The sequence below is a fragment of the Gymnoscopelus microlampas genome, assembly GCF_963454915.1.
Source record: "Gymnoscopelus microlampas genome assembly, chromosome: 15".
Lineage (NCBI taxonomy): Eukaryota > Metazoa > Chordata > Actinopteri > Myctophiformes > Myctophidae > Gymnoscopelus > Gymnoscopelus microlampas.
Window position 1 is genome coordinate 10,133,874 of NC_139952.1, and position 14,075 is coordinate 10,147,948.

The 14,075-nt window shown below is 41.9% G+C and overlaps 1 protein-coding gene across 1 annotated transcript in view; it reads right to left on the reverse strand.

Moving 5' to 3' along the window:
• Window positions 1-14,075, reverse strand: part of LOC311061642 (uncharacterized protein) — a 70,109-nt gene that overhangs the window by 21,329 nt on the left and 34,705 nt on the right. The window contains exons 9-17 of the mRNA XM_084080333.1: window positions 12,424-12,462; window positions 10,954-11,056; window positions 10,590-10,689; window positions 7,622-7,730; window positions 5,933-6,090; window positions 5,150-5,296; window positions 4,839-4,924; window positions 3,775-3,900; window positions 2,632-2,746 (exon numbers count right to left, since the gene is read on the reverse strand). Coding sequence (XP_083936459.1) covers window positions 2,632-2,746; window positions 3,775-3,900; window positions 4,839-4,924; window positions 5,150-5,296; window positions 5,933-6,090; window positions 7,622-7,730; window positions 10,590-10,689; window positions 10,954-11,056; window positions 12,424-12,462 — 983 coding nt within the window. The remainder of the gene's footprint in view (window positions 1-2,631; window positions 2,747-3,774; window positions 3,901-4,838; window positions 4,925-5,149; window positions 5,297-5,932; window positions 6,091-7,621; window positions 7,731-10,589; window positions 10,690-10,953; window positions 11,057-12,423; window positions 12,463-14,075) is intronic.

Genomic DNA, 14,075 nt, shown 5'->3' on the forward strand with positions numbered 1-14,075 from the left:
AGGATGAATTAACATCCTAGCTGTGTTTCCGTCTAGCCTTCGTGGTTGTCGCACATGGTTGTGTGTCGGGCAACTGCGTGGTACGTGGATGACCACACCTATGGGGTGCGGTCTTGAGGGACGGTCTCTGTGAAAAGGCAAGGCGGGTGAAAACAGTTAAAATTCTGGTTCCCGTAGCCAAGCGGGGCCAGGACAAGACCGTCGGTTTCCTGCCTGGGGCGCCAACCACGCCAACAGGTAAGGGATCGCTATCGACTGGGTCACCTGCCGGTCGGATCGCAATAGCATTAAAGCCATGGCGTGCTGTGGTCGCTGCGTTCGGCTCAATGTACAGTCAGGCCATCACAAGCTCAAAGCGACCGCCGTAGTGCAACAGTTACTAAGCGAGTGATGCTCCTGTGATCGGTGTGCTTTGAAAAGAAGACGCCGGGAAGCAGGAGGCTTGAACTCTCCATCCAGGGTGACCTGGGTGTAGACCTCAAGTGGAAAGGGGTCTAGCCTAGGACTGCGCCCCGGTGGGGAGGTCTGAAGGACTTAAGTGATCAAAATGACATAAAATGACACAGCAGAAGTCAGAGTGTTAGTTCCCAGCCAGGAAATAGAAAACTAAAAATGCCATATACCTTGGCCAAATTATAATAGACAAAGGGTTCATAGACGCTTATCGCAATCAAAAGTAAGGGAGTGTAGGGCCATCGAAGGGAGGTGAGGAGTGGAGAGGCCTGTGACGGGGAAGGTGTGGAGTCAGCGTGAGAACAGCAGGAAGCCTCGTCCTCTGAAGCCAACATCAAGATCTAATTGATAATGTTTTTATGATGTAACGCTGGGCTAGGGAAAGGATGCTTCAGTGCAGAAATATCGCCCTGTCTGGAGCATCATTACTCTGTGATTAGGGAGAGATTTTTGTATCCAGCGCGCTGTTATTTGAGTGGTATTGTATCTTTTATTCCTGTATATGACAATTCATTTCTGATTGTTTAATAGGCTCATCAATAATTGTAAACTTAGTTTAAGGATAATAAACCATTTTGATTCTTACAATTGTAATCACCTGTGTAGCAATTCTTTCAAGGGGTGACTCCTCACACTATGGAACCACTGAACCAGGTACCTTAACCTTATCTAGATTTACTTTTATGGAGTTAAGGTTCAGTAATAAATCTAACATTATGCTTTATTAATAGTGCATAATCGCAGTGTCAACCCGAAACCGTGGCAATGATTAAAATTATGGAATAAATAAAGGAGAAGACATTTTCCAAAACTTGCATTAACGGACTATTAAAATGATAGTCTGTCCATTTGCCTCTGTAATTCACTGATGGTTGGAATGTCGCCCACGGACGGACAGTTCACAGCTGTTTGCCTTTAGTCCAGTTTGTCTACAAATGCCATATATTCCATTTCAGGAGTCAGGACACCCGTCATGTTCTCATGTTATATATCAGTAATATATATATAGTGTTGCTGTCCGGCAGGAACCAGCTAACTCCATTTTTCCGCTTTTGCATTTTTTTTCCATAAATCAGTGCTATTGAACACCCTTTACGTCTGTGTGTTGGTAAAAAATAATATTGAACCAATGAAAAGTATTAGTGCTTCTGACAAAAGCAGCTAACTCCAGCAAAGGGGGGTGGAGTTAGCTGGTTTAGCAGACTCCAGGCTCCACCCCCTTTTGACCTCCAACCTCATTGTGAGCTTGGAGGTCCATTCAGCTGTTCTTATCAATGATGAACAAAACCTCCTAACTCCATTTTTGTTTTGTTTTTTTCATTTCCTGAAAAATGAACATTTTGGAGTTAGCTGGTTCCTGCCGGACAGCAGAGATATATTACTGTCCTCTTTTTGAGCAATTACAAAATCCCCCAAAGCTGATTACATTTGCCAAGTCTAAAGACAGGTGAAACAGCTTTTTACTGAGGTCCGCTTTTGCGTCATTTTAGTCCATGTGAATACCAGTGGAGTCAGGTCTGTATGCTGCATCTGGACTATGAATATTGGTCTTAAGGGTGCAATAGACAACATTGAGCCACAAGATGACGCAGAACACCTCTGTTGCATAATGTTGGTGCTTCCCTGATTTATGTCTATGAGGCAGAAATCATGCACTTTGCAACATTGTACCACGATGACTGCCTAAAGAGTGTCTTTAGGGGAAAAGAACCTTACCCAACGAAAACAGAAGCACATTTGGATAATGGCGGCCGTCAACATACAGGTAAACACATCTAGAGCCGACAAAATTATTTAAATGATTATTACACAATCATAATAATGTTTTAGGGTAGGGAAGGGTAAAGACACTGACTATCAGTTCTGCTGCTATGAGCTCAGATTGTCTGTGTGTGTGTGTGTGATGAGCTATTCGTCTAGGAGCAGCACACCATCACTATTCTTGTCAATAAAGTGGGTGTGGGTTAAGTGAGTTACAGGATAATTAAAAACATACTGTGACAAATAAAATAAATAAATAGTGGGTGGGAGCCTGATCTATTGGGTAGACAGATCCTCTGTCTGGAAGAAAACCATCTATTTAGATCTATTCTCAATGGAGAAGGGACTGCAGAGAAGATGTTGAGTGTTCTGTACCTGGTATTGGCAATACTGTCTAGTAAAAGAGGGTATTTGTACCTGTGTACTTGGCAATGCCGTCTAGTAACAGGGGGTATTTGGTAAGTCTCTGCATCTCAATACGAATGATGTCCTTCAGCTGTTGCCTGCGACACTGTCTTTTATTCTCTGCCTCCTGCGGACGACACAAATACAATTTCATTACACTTTAAGAGGTCAACAAACTTCTTTGGTGCTATGACGAAAAATGTCACCAAACAGAAAGATTCCTCTTTTATCCAGTCTTGCTTATAACATAAATTGATCTTCAGTGCAGTAGACAATGACAAAATTAAAGCTTCAACTCCTTTCCACTGACATCCTTACCTCTCCTAATGAGCTCATACCATTTTTTTTCTTTCACATTTTCTTCTTTTGACGAGTTATTCGGTGTAACTATGTTGAGTAATGAAATATGACTGTCAAAAATGTTTAGGGTCAGGATTAACTTTTAATCAAATTAGTTGCTTAAAGATCTCCGGGGTGGAGAGGGTTGGCAGCCCAAACCACTTCTTCCGTGAGGAAGAACCAAAAGTCACAGACTGCGGTGAAACCTGCAGGGAGGGTTTAATCCATCAAGGCAGAGTGAGATGTTTGCGCCCAGCAGCAACGACGACGCAACGCACAGAAAAGCCCCTAATTACTTCTGGTCAGACGAAGGAGGAGCCAGGCCTAGAGCCAAACCACAGTGCCTAGAGCCTCCTTGTGTCGCCAACAGCTGCAACATCTCAACTAACCTGGCCTGGCATTGGCCGGACTGATGGCGTGGATTTGTTCACATATAGCATGTGTGGGTGGGTCCGTGTTGTCCGTCTGGCTAATGCCAGGCTAACCTGACCTGGCATCGGCCAGACTGATGGCGAGGATACAGGCTGTAGCTGTAGCATGCATGGATCTGCATAGTCGGTCTGGCTAGTGCCAGGCTAATCCTAACCCCCTAATTAGCACTGCCTCTAACCCCCAAGAGAGAGTGGGGGCAGTAGCATGCCACTTGGACACAGGCCGGGGACTGATCAGCTTCGGTCGGGTCGCTTGGAGTGGTTGATTGTACTGCTGGTATAGAGGGGAATTATGGGTAAAAAAAACAATTATCTATTGTTTTGTTATGTAACACAGGGCAAAGTTACATACTATGCCTTTAGAGTTGACTGAATAAATTCTTACCTGCTTAAAGGAGGTGAAGGGTGAGTCTTTCTCCTGCCGGGTCATAATGATCTCTAGAGCCAAGGCCTGGTTGCTGCAGAACGTTCCCACAACCTGCTTGATCTTCTCTTCCTGTCCACCACTGAACTAGAAGCGCACAACAAAGGCCGCATGAGAGAGGATGAGGATTGGCCAGTCAGTTGATTTGTGCGTTCGCCACAGATAACAATAATTCTGCTACGCAACAGCGGTGGAAAGTGACTTCAAGTACATGTACACAAGCACTGTACTTATGTAGACTTTTGAGGTATATTACTTTACTGGAGTATTTCCAATTTTCAATATTTTACTTCTACATTACTTCAACATGTACCAATTAATAGAAAAATGTATTGTTAGAATAATCGTTGTGAAAGTAACAGACAGTTACAATCCTACATACGTATTTCTGATTGCGAACGCAGCGGAAGGAGGCACGCCGAAGGCGAGCCTCCCTCCGCGCAAGTGGAGCTTACTATGAAACCGTGCTCGGGTTGTGTGTCTGTGTGTCCGTCTGTGTGCACAGCCTGTGTGCAGCCGCGCCCCCATGTGACTCACGCTCTCATTGGCTGCTGACAGATCTCAGAGGGCACTAGAGTGTGGCTGAAATCCGCCTGCCCCTGGGTGACTAATTACACTCCTCTGAGAAAAATATATCAGCTACAGTCAAAAATAACACATCTAAAAGCATCTACACGAGTTCATCTATTGGGATATCTAAGAATTCCATGTCATTTGTGCATATTTCAGGCCGGATGGCAAGTTGAAAACGCTTTAGTTTGAGGACAGTTTGAGATTTCTTCTGTACCACCCACTTCTCTACAATAGCTCATTCCTTTCTATTCTTCTTATTGTTATTTTCGAGCTGCATTCGCTTCCCGCGTTCGCGCGTCTTACTTGTGTACAGACTGTTAGGCCGAAGCATTTGAAAATTGTGTGAGACATTTATGTGTGTACCATATAGTCTTTTTAATCTCATCACATCCGTCATCTCAATAGAAATTTCAAGAAAAGGAAACAGTATGGAACGTGAGAACCGTACTTACCCAGGAGTGCAAGTCGTCTCCTATCTGAGCAATTACTGCAGACTCATTCCTTTTCTGAATGGCTACCATCTGATCTTCAATAGAAACTGAAATACAGGGGAAAGAAATAAAGGGTGTGTGTGTGTGTGTGTGTGTGTGTGTGTGTGTGTGTGTGTGTGTGTGATAACAGGATTTTGAAGAACAGAAAATGAGTTAACTTTAGTACTGCAGGCCTACATTAACTTTTTCCACATATTCTTTCTTTTTCTTCTACTGACGTTTCGATGGATTGTGTGTGTGTGTGTGTGCATGCGTGCGTGCATGCGTCTCACCATGGAGCTGCAGAATCTCTTCCGGGTTGGTGAAGAGGTTCTTGATGTCAGTAGGAGGCAGGGTGGCCTCTTTGGAGAGCATCTGGAAGAAGACCCGGTCTAAAGCTCTCAGCGCGCGCACGTGGGCACGTTCTGTGTTTAAGAGCTCTGGAGACAAGGACACACCCAATTATTTATAAATTGTTGCTCAAAACTCATCCCAATGCGGCACATTTTGAGCTTGTAAATCTGTCATTTTTGCCATTTTTTTATTTGAATCCTGAAAAGTAACAGGACATATGAGATTCAAAACAGCTAATTTACGCCGAATGTAAAATTTCTCTGACGACACAATGAAGTCGCTTAAGGAGATGTCGAGAACTTGTCCCTCCGTCCGTCCGTCTGACACACACACACACACACACACACACACACACACACACACACACACACACACACACACACACACACACACACACACACACACACACACACACACACACACACGCGTCTGCCATGTTTCGACCCTCAGGCTATGGTCGCACCTAACTTTATCAGTTTTTTAGGCTGCGCCGGCTGCACATAACAGGCGGCCGCGCTGCCCGCGCACAACCTGCTTTTATCAGCCTGGAACCAGTGTGTAGGTGTGACTGGAATGGTTTTGGACTGACAATATAGTTTTACATGAATATTTAGGGAGCATAAATGACCCATAAAGCTTGTAGATGCTGTTGCATGTCTCTCTGTCTCTTCACTGCGTACTGTCATCACAAAACAAAGCTCAACAAAAACACTTCTCCTCACCATGAATGACCTCCTGCCTCTGTATTTCATGAGGCGTAAGACCAGCCAGAACTTCTCCGCCCACCAGCTGCTGCCATTTACTGTACCAGGGGTGATGCTCCAAGTCCGTTGCCTGGTTGTCCTCGCTTTGGACGTTGGTGGCGCCCAGCCCCTCAAGCCTATAGCATATCACACAGCCCAGGTTCATGAGAAACATGTACAAGCTTACCTCCCCGCCTATTAGCTGCATATTATAAAGTAAAGGCTGACCGATATATCGGTTTGGGCAATATATCTGCTGTTATTTCACTTGTTATTTTTCAAAAATAGCTCACAACAAAGCTTGTAGATCAGCTATGTTTGAAAATGTTTGATTGGGGCTTAAGTTTAGTTTATGTGAGCATTTTATATTTACTTGTTTGCTTTTTTGATTGATTGATTGATTGAATACTTTATTAACAGTTTGCAAAAAAAGGCACAGTGGCACAGATTTATACAAAATAATGCTAAAAGGATAACCCGGATAAGCCCTCAGGGCTTGTTTCCATTAAGGTCATGTGTATTCAATTCATCGAGACATTTAAAGACAAACAATGATATACAGTAATATGCAAAAACATCATTATACGAGTAGTAATAAGAAAGAAAGACATGTACAGTAAATGTTGGGGGGGGGGGGTCATTTCCGGTGAAAAGCTTTTTAATATGTCTAATATGTTGATGTCCCGCACCTGTAGGTTTTGAAGGAGGGTAAGGAGTCACACTTTGTTATGACTGTTGGTAGGGCATTCCACATTCTGGAGGCGTAGCATTAGAACAAATTTGACCCTATTTTTGTGCCGAAACTGGGTTCAGTGAGATCAGTGGGGCTCCTTCTGGTCTTTTACGCTATTGAAGTAGTCTGACAGGTACATGGGTATCCCTGTTTTCACTGTTTTCTCACGCATCTTGAAGACCAGACCCATTGCAAGTTACTTACTTACTTTACTCTGTCCTCTATAGCCTGAGCTATCCCACCATAGCATAATGAGCAGGGGTTAGGTGAGTTCTGGGTGTAAGGCCTAGTAGTAACCTGACTAGTTTGAGGTCTGCACTTGTTTTTAATGCCTTTGAAGTGCTAACGTACGACAAGGTGCATGCATAGTCGAAATGACAAAAAGAATGGATTCAGTTTTGCCTAGGTGAAGTGATAGTGTGTTATCGGTGAGCCAGGTGCAGATTCTACCGAGTTCAGAGGGTAGGGCCTCCTAAACCTGCAATCTGTCCTTGCCGAAGACCAGGAGTCATCCACGAACAAGAACAGACAATTTAAATGTTTTATCTACTCTCTATTATATACTGTGTGTGTGTGTGTGTGCGTGTGTGTGTGTGTGTGTGTGTGTGTGTGTGTGTGTGTGTGTGTGTGTGTGTGTGTGTGTGTGTGTGTGTGTGTGTGTGTGTGTGTGTGTGTGTGTGTGTGTGTGTGTGTGCGTGCGTGCACGTGTGTTTCAAATGGATTTCAAGAAAAATAAAACATCAGAAGTGCGTGGTCTAGACTAGGACTCTCCAAGTTGGGATTGCACCCAAAAACCTCATATTCTAATGGCCATCAATCGTGTTACTTCAGACACTCTGCACAAAAAATATTCTGTTATGAAAAGTTATGCACAAAATGTAAATGAGAACAGTAGTTAATTAATGAACCGTCCCCTTTAGGTGAAGATGTCACACCTATCACTCTCTCTATCCTCCTCCTGCAGTTGGTCCAAGGGGTCGACATCCAGATGATCTGATTGGAGGCTGTCACTCAGCTTGGAGCGGCTGGAGGTCGGTGTCCCACCTGGGTGAAGAGTAAGGAGTTTAGGGGTGCAAAATCAGTGTCGAACTTGAATTGAATCAATTGTCTCTTATGAGAGCAGATCTACAAGCTTACGATGTGACGCGTTGTGAGCTTGTAGATCTGCTATTTTAACTGTTTTTGTAGTCACTACATAGTGACTGCAACTGCTTCATGTAACTCTATTTTTATTTGCATCTGTGACACTGTAATATGTTTCAAATGTTTGTTATTGTTTTTCATTATGTATGTGTTGTATTTTATATGCTGTTCTCATGGTGTCCTTGGAAAAGAGAGCTTGCTCTCAATGGGCTTCCCTGAATAAATAAAGGAAAAAGAAAGAAAGAAAGTACAACACGTGGTATGATTAAGTAAATATCGCTTAAGTGGTTAAAGACCCCATGAACAGGAAGTCACCTAACCCAGTATGAGTATGCCAATAAACAGCATTATGTATTACATTTTTGTCAGACCACAGAATAATAATAATGTTGTAAACCACCCAGCCAAATTAGAACGATTTAATGTGTTAAAGGGGAATGCCACTCATTCTTTCAACATTGAACCATGTCATAATATACCTTATTGTTGTGTGGAAATACATAAAAAAAGTCCCCCCCCTTCTATGTCACCTAGAACTGGAGAATTTATTGTTGGGGTCATCTGATCAGTGACATACAGAAGGTGTATTGTTTGGCCCGCCATCTAGGCTGCCTCATTCACTAGAATGGTGAATCTCACTTCCAGCTGAAACAGTGTGACTTGTAGGAGTTTATAAATGGTATAAGTGGTTTATAAAAACATTTCTCTTTTTATCCTGAAAGATGTCCATCATCTCCTTTGACAAGTTGGCATGTGTTTTTTTAAAAGGACCATACAACTGTTACTACGTGCAGTGTTGTGCTAGTTACTGAAAACCAGTTACTAGTTACCATTACTAGTTACTTCATTTAAAAGTAACTCAGTTAAATTACTAGTTACTTACACCAAAAGGTAATGCGTTACTGTGAAAAGTAACTTTTTAGTTACTTTTTTTTTTTAAAGGGCTCCCATTATTGCCCTTATAGCCTTCATTTCAGTACTGTTATTGCATTGGAGAATAATACATTCTGTTGATCAACTTGACATGCATTTGCATCATTGAACTCTGCTAAGCAATGTGGTCTATACCGGGGGTCGCGCTATATGATTGTAATCTGCTGGTCCCAATGTCCGGAATGATTCAAATTTATCAGACATCTGATAAAAAATACCGGTCATAATTATGTTTAAGCATTAATTACAAGCAGGTGCGTAAATACAGCCTAACACTTAGGCCTACAGCATTATATTTTGGATTGAGCTATTTGAACATGAACCATGATGAACGAGTAATATACACATTTTATATACAGTAGCAGGGCCATCTTGCACAAATACATTAATTACCTACAGTACACTACCATTTGCGCCTGGCAATCTCTGTTTCTCATCCATTGACTTGCATGTTAAATGAAGGCTTTTCCCCTTAAAAATAATCGATCAATTCAGGAGCAAGAGCTTCAAAATCTCTTCTATATCTAGTCAACAAGGCCTGCAGTAGGCTATGCACTGGACAAATGTGCATGACATTATTTCAATAAACTAAAAACATGGGAAATGTTAGAGGGAGTAATAGCCATGGATACCCGACGGTCGACTGTCACGACCGTCATGGATGAACTTCAACCTGGTGTTTGCACTTTCTTCATTTATGGCCCGTACATCTACATAAACGTTCATATTTTAAATATAAAGTGCTTATCCCATGGCCACGGCTGTTACATGTATACATGGGCTCTCAGAAGTACCTGTATCATCCGTATTGTTCAATAAAAAGCATTTTATTCTGATCGACAAGTTAACACAGCCATGAAGCCTTGCAGTTTAAGTGCAGATTTCAGCTTGAGAAAAGCAGCCTCCAACGGGTTTGGGTACGTGGTTCATAGTCACCATTGCGTTATCGTGGTATTCCTAGTCCCAGAAACACACACACGCTGTTAAGAGAGAGAGAATGAAAGAGCGAGCGAGAGAGAGAGAGAGAGCTTGCAAGCCGCTCACAGTGCGTCTCTGCATGTGACACAGACTGGTGTAAAGTAAATAAGTACATTTACTCAAGTACTGTACTTAAGTACAATTCTCAGTCACTGTTCGCCTCGCTGTATATATAAATACTATATAAAAAATGACGGAGTAACGCACCATGTAGTAACGGTAACTGAGTTACTGAATTAAAAAAATAATGCGTTAGAGTACTAGTTACCGAAAAAAAATAACGGTGTTACAGTAACGCGTTACTTGTAACGCGTTAGTCCCAACAGCCTGGCTGTATAGCTGTAAACCTCACCATTTCACCATTTCTCCCAGATGACAGGTTTTGTCCACATTCAATAAATGTATGTAGCTACTTGAAATGTTTTAGTTTTTTTCACATTGTCAACATGAATGGCAGAGAATGACATTTAACAATGTACACTAAAGTATGCACTGCATACACTTACTTACTGTATGTGCACAACACACACAAGACGGGCAATCTCTGCTAATGGTTAGAAATAAAAAATTGACTGGTATGGTATGGTCCTTTGAGACCGAACACGAACAGTGCAGGGAGGTTAGAAGCTGCGGGCAGAGAGAGAAGGACATGCAACATGGGTCCCGAGGCCGAACCGAACCAGGGACGCTGCGATTGCATGGCCAACGCAATATTTGAAAACAAATATTTTTCTGAAATTATTTTTGAAAAATGTTTGCTTTATTTTAGAAAATCTCTAGATTTTTTTTTTAAATGTAGGAAATGTAAAAAAAAAAAAAAAAAGAAAACATTTTTTTTATCAGACTCGCCTGATGCAGCTTCGACGCGACTGGGCTGAGGTCCGCGGATGCTGGGAAAACTGGGTTTCTTCACCTTCTCTTCTCCCTCCTTCTCGGTTTTGATAATTTTCTGTTGAGAGAGAGCAAGAGAGAGAGAGAGAGAGAGAGAGAGAGAGAGAGAGAGAGAGAGAGAGAGAGAGAGAGAGAGAGAGAGAGAGAGAGAGAGAGAGATGGAAGGAGAGAGAGAGAGAGTTAATAGGTGAAGGAATATGAATGAATGGGTTAGTGAATGAATGTTGCAAGGGAGCAGGAACCAATGGGGATATGGGGAGGGAACAGTACTTGAACTGAAAAATACATGGAGGGGGTGGAGGGGGGGGGGGTGTAGCAGTACCTTTTTGGGAAGGAAACGCCATTTGGGCTCAGGGCTACGTGGTTCTTTGTCCCTCACACCAAGGTGCTTCATATATGTAAGGATGACATACTGCATAATAGAGCTACAAAACAAACAGCCATGTCAGTCACGTTATTGGGATTACCTTTTCTGTATAATAATCAACTCAACAACACAATAAGTGTGATAAATCTGAAGAGAACTATCACATTCACAAGTGTCTATAATGTGACTTAATGAAACTATATGATGTACAAACTCCTTTAACATCTTCTGTGCAAACCATCTGGGAGATACAGTATGCTGCTACCATATGTCAATCAGTCTTGCATGCATTTATATGGACACACTGCACTGGACAAGAGTATCCAACACGTATCTACATAACAAAAAAACAGGGTTATACGCAGGATCAATTGATATACATTTGAATGCATTTCAAAAGACGCAAATGGAAATGATGTTCATACGTTAACTCATATCAGAGAACTATGAAAACATGTTACGAATGTAGATGCATGAATGATGGAAGTCAGGCTGTATCTCAACAGCACATCACAATCAAGAATGTAATTGTTGGATACTTATTATTTATTCCTTTACTATTGTGGTTTGGACCAAATGAAAAAAATAAGCTGAGTATATATTTTTTCCGTTCATGAGTTATAAAGATTTAAAGTTTGGAATCCTAAGATTACCCAAGTGTCTTATCGAGTATATGCAATATTAATATAATATAACAATATTCAGGCGTACGGATATTTGCTTCCCGACACCAAAGTGCATCATGGGAATTCAACGTAGAGATTCAGCAGGCACGCCCCTCAGCGTATTACTGGAATGCAGGTACATTAAGTGAAGCCCCGCCCATGTTGCATAAACAGTGTGCCAGGCCCGACAGATGATTGGCTGTGGGTATCCAGCAATCATCCTATTTATCAGCCTGATTGGTTCATGGATTTCAATCACTGTGGACCAATCATCCAGAGCGCCTCCCATCTACCAGTGACCCCTGATTGGTGCATGGATTCCAAGCCACTGTGGACCAATCATGTTGCATCTGCTCCTCTATATAGTCATAAGTCACCCTACTATATGTTTTATTAGAGCAACTTCAAAAGGGACCTGGAAACTATAAACTATAACAAATATATATATAAAATATATATACAAAATAAATAGATAAACCTGAATTTTACCTTTCTAATAAAATCAATCGCACATCAATCATGATCAAAAGAGCTTTTTCTAAGAAGTAATTCAACTGGCATGCAATGACACAGAGCTTCAGCTCCAATATTAAGACAGATGACTTCATGTACATAGTGATGACAGATGGTTAGAAAGGCCATGTGACACCATGTGGCCCTAAAGCATTCGTGCCGTATAGCGTCTGAGCAGTTGTCTTCATCCATATGAAGATGAAGTTCATCTAGTCTTCCAAACCCGCCACAGTGGCAATCTGCTTACCATTTCTCTTCCTCTTTCTCTTTCTCCTTCTCTTTCTTCCTGCAGTAGAAACAAGACATACAGTAGGCTACATGACAAAGGGGCCGCATTTTATACTGTAAGGTTCTGGAAGTTCTGCACACAAATAATGTGTGGGTGTGCGTGCTTGTGTGTATGCATTCGTACTTGTATTACTATGCTTGTGATTTTATAATAGAATTTGAGTCCAATAGACAACAATTTTCCACACACATACGTACCAAAAATAGCAGATCAACAAGGTCACAACACGTTGCACTGTGACACATTATGCGCTTGTAGATTTGCCATTTTCAGAGTGCGATATCCACGCACAACTAAGTATAACTCAGGCTTTATGTTTACAAAAAATATGGAAAGATTTTATGATATTGTATAATATTTCTGTCCTAATATGTTGATGTCCTCACAAGTATAGTGTGGTATCATTTTCAAACATGAAATGGTATTTACATATAAGTAAGGATTGGAGAGAGAAGAACTTGCTTGAAGTAAAGACACACTAATGAATTTAAATGTTGGTTGGGGTTTCTCCATCTGTTCATGCAGGCTGAGATGCGATCGATTTGCATTCCCAAACACTCCAAGAGTTCTGGCCATTGTGTTAAGTTTTGGAAGCCCAGGTGAGGTGAGAAATGGAATAGGCTGTCTGGCAAACCTTTTGTTTCTTGGTTCAGAGATGTAAATCGTTGGAGTCCAAGTGTCGACACCCTAGGCTGAGGTTGGCCTCTTTTGTCTTAATTTGAACGGATTAAAATAACCATTGTTCCCTTGTGAGAGGCAGCTGGTCACAGATAGTGAATGCGTGGATGGTAATCCAGGGACAGGAGGTCTGCAGAAGACCTTTAAGTTTAACTTTAACTCTGTCAAGCTGAGTAAGACTATGTACATTGTACACAATACAAAGAGCCTTTTAAATGAGTAGTTGAAATTATTAAAGTTTTGATAACTATGACTTGTGCTGTTAACAAAGAGAAATGTAATTTAGGGAAAGTATTCAGTCTGAAGTAACTTCTGTTTTTGTTGAACGCATGGTATTTTAACTGCTGTTTGCAATCATGAATGTATAATGTGTGTGGACTTATTCTAAAGTTTAAGAGATGTTGAACAAGAAATACTAAACCAGCCTTTGTGTAAAAGTAAAGTTTGATAATTGGAAATAAGACAAGTTGGTACACTGTAAGGACATGCTAATGTGAAATAGCAGGATGTTGGCGGGGGTTCGGCCACGACCCTTCAATATTCATGTATTGTATGTGTGATAGGCCTACTGGGATTGGGGGCTGGACTTAAAACTACCTGAACCCTCCTCTTGTTACAGGAGATACACACTGTATAAAATGATGTTTTTGCGAACGCGGAAGGAGTCTCCGCCCAAGTGGAGCCTACTATGTAACTCGGCTCGGCTTGTGTGTCTGTGTGCAGTATGTGTGCAGCCGCGCCCCATGTCACTCACGCTCTCATTGGCTCGCGCCCCCATGTGACTCAAAACTCCGTGACTGAAATATAGCAGCTGCACTACCTGTGTGCAGCCGCTAGAGTGCGCCAGAGTTCACTACTACAGTGTGGCTGAAATATAGAACTGCGTTCGCTTCCAGCGTTCGCGCGTCTTACTTGTTGTATGTGACTGAGTG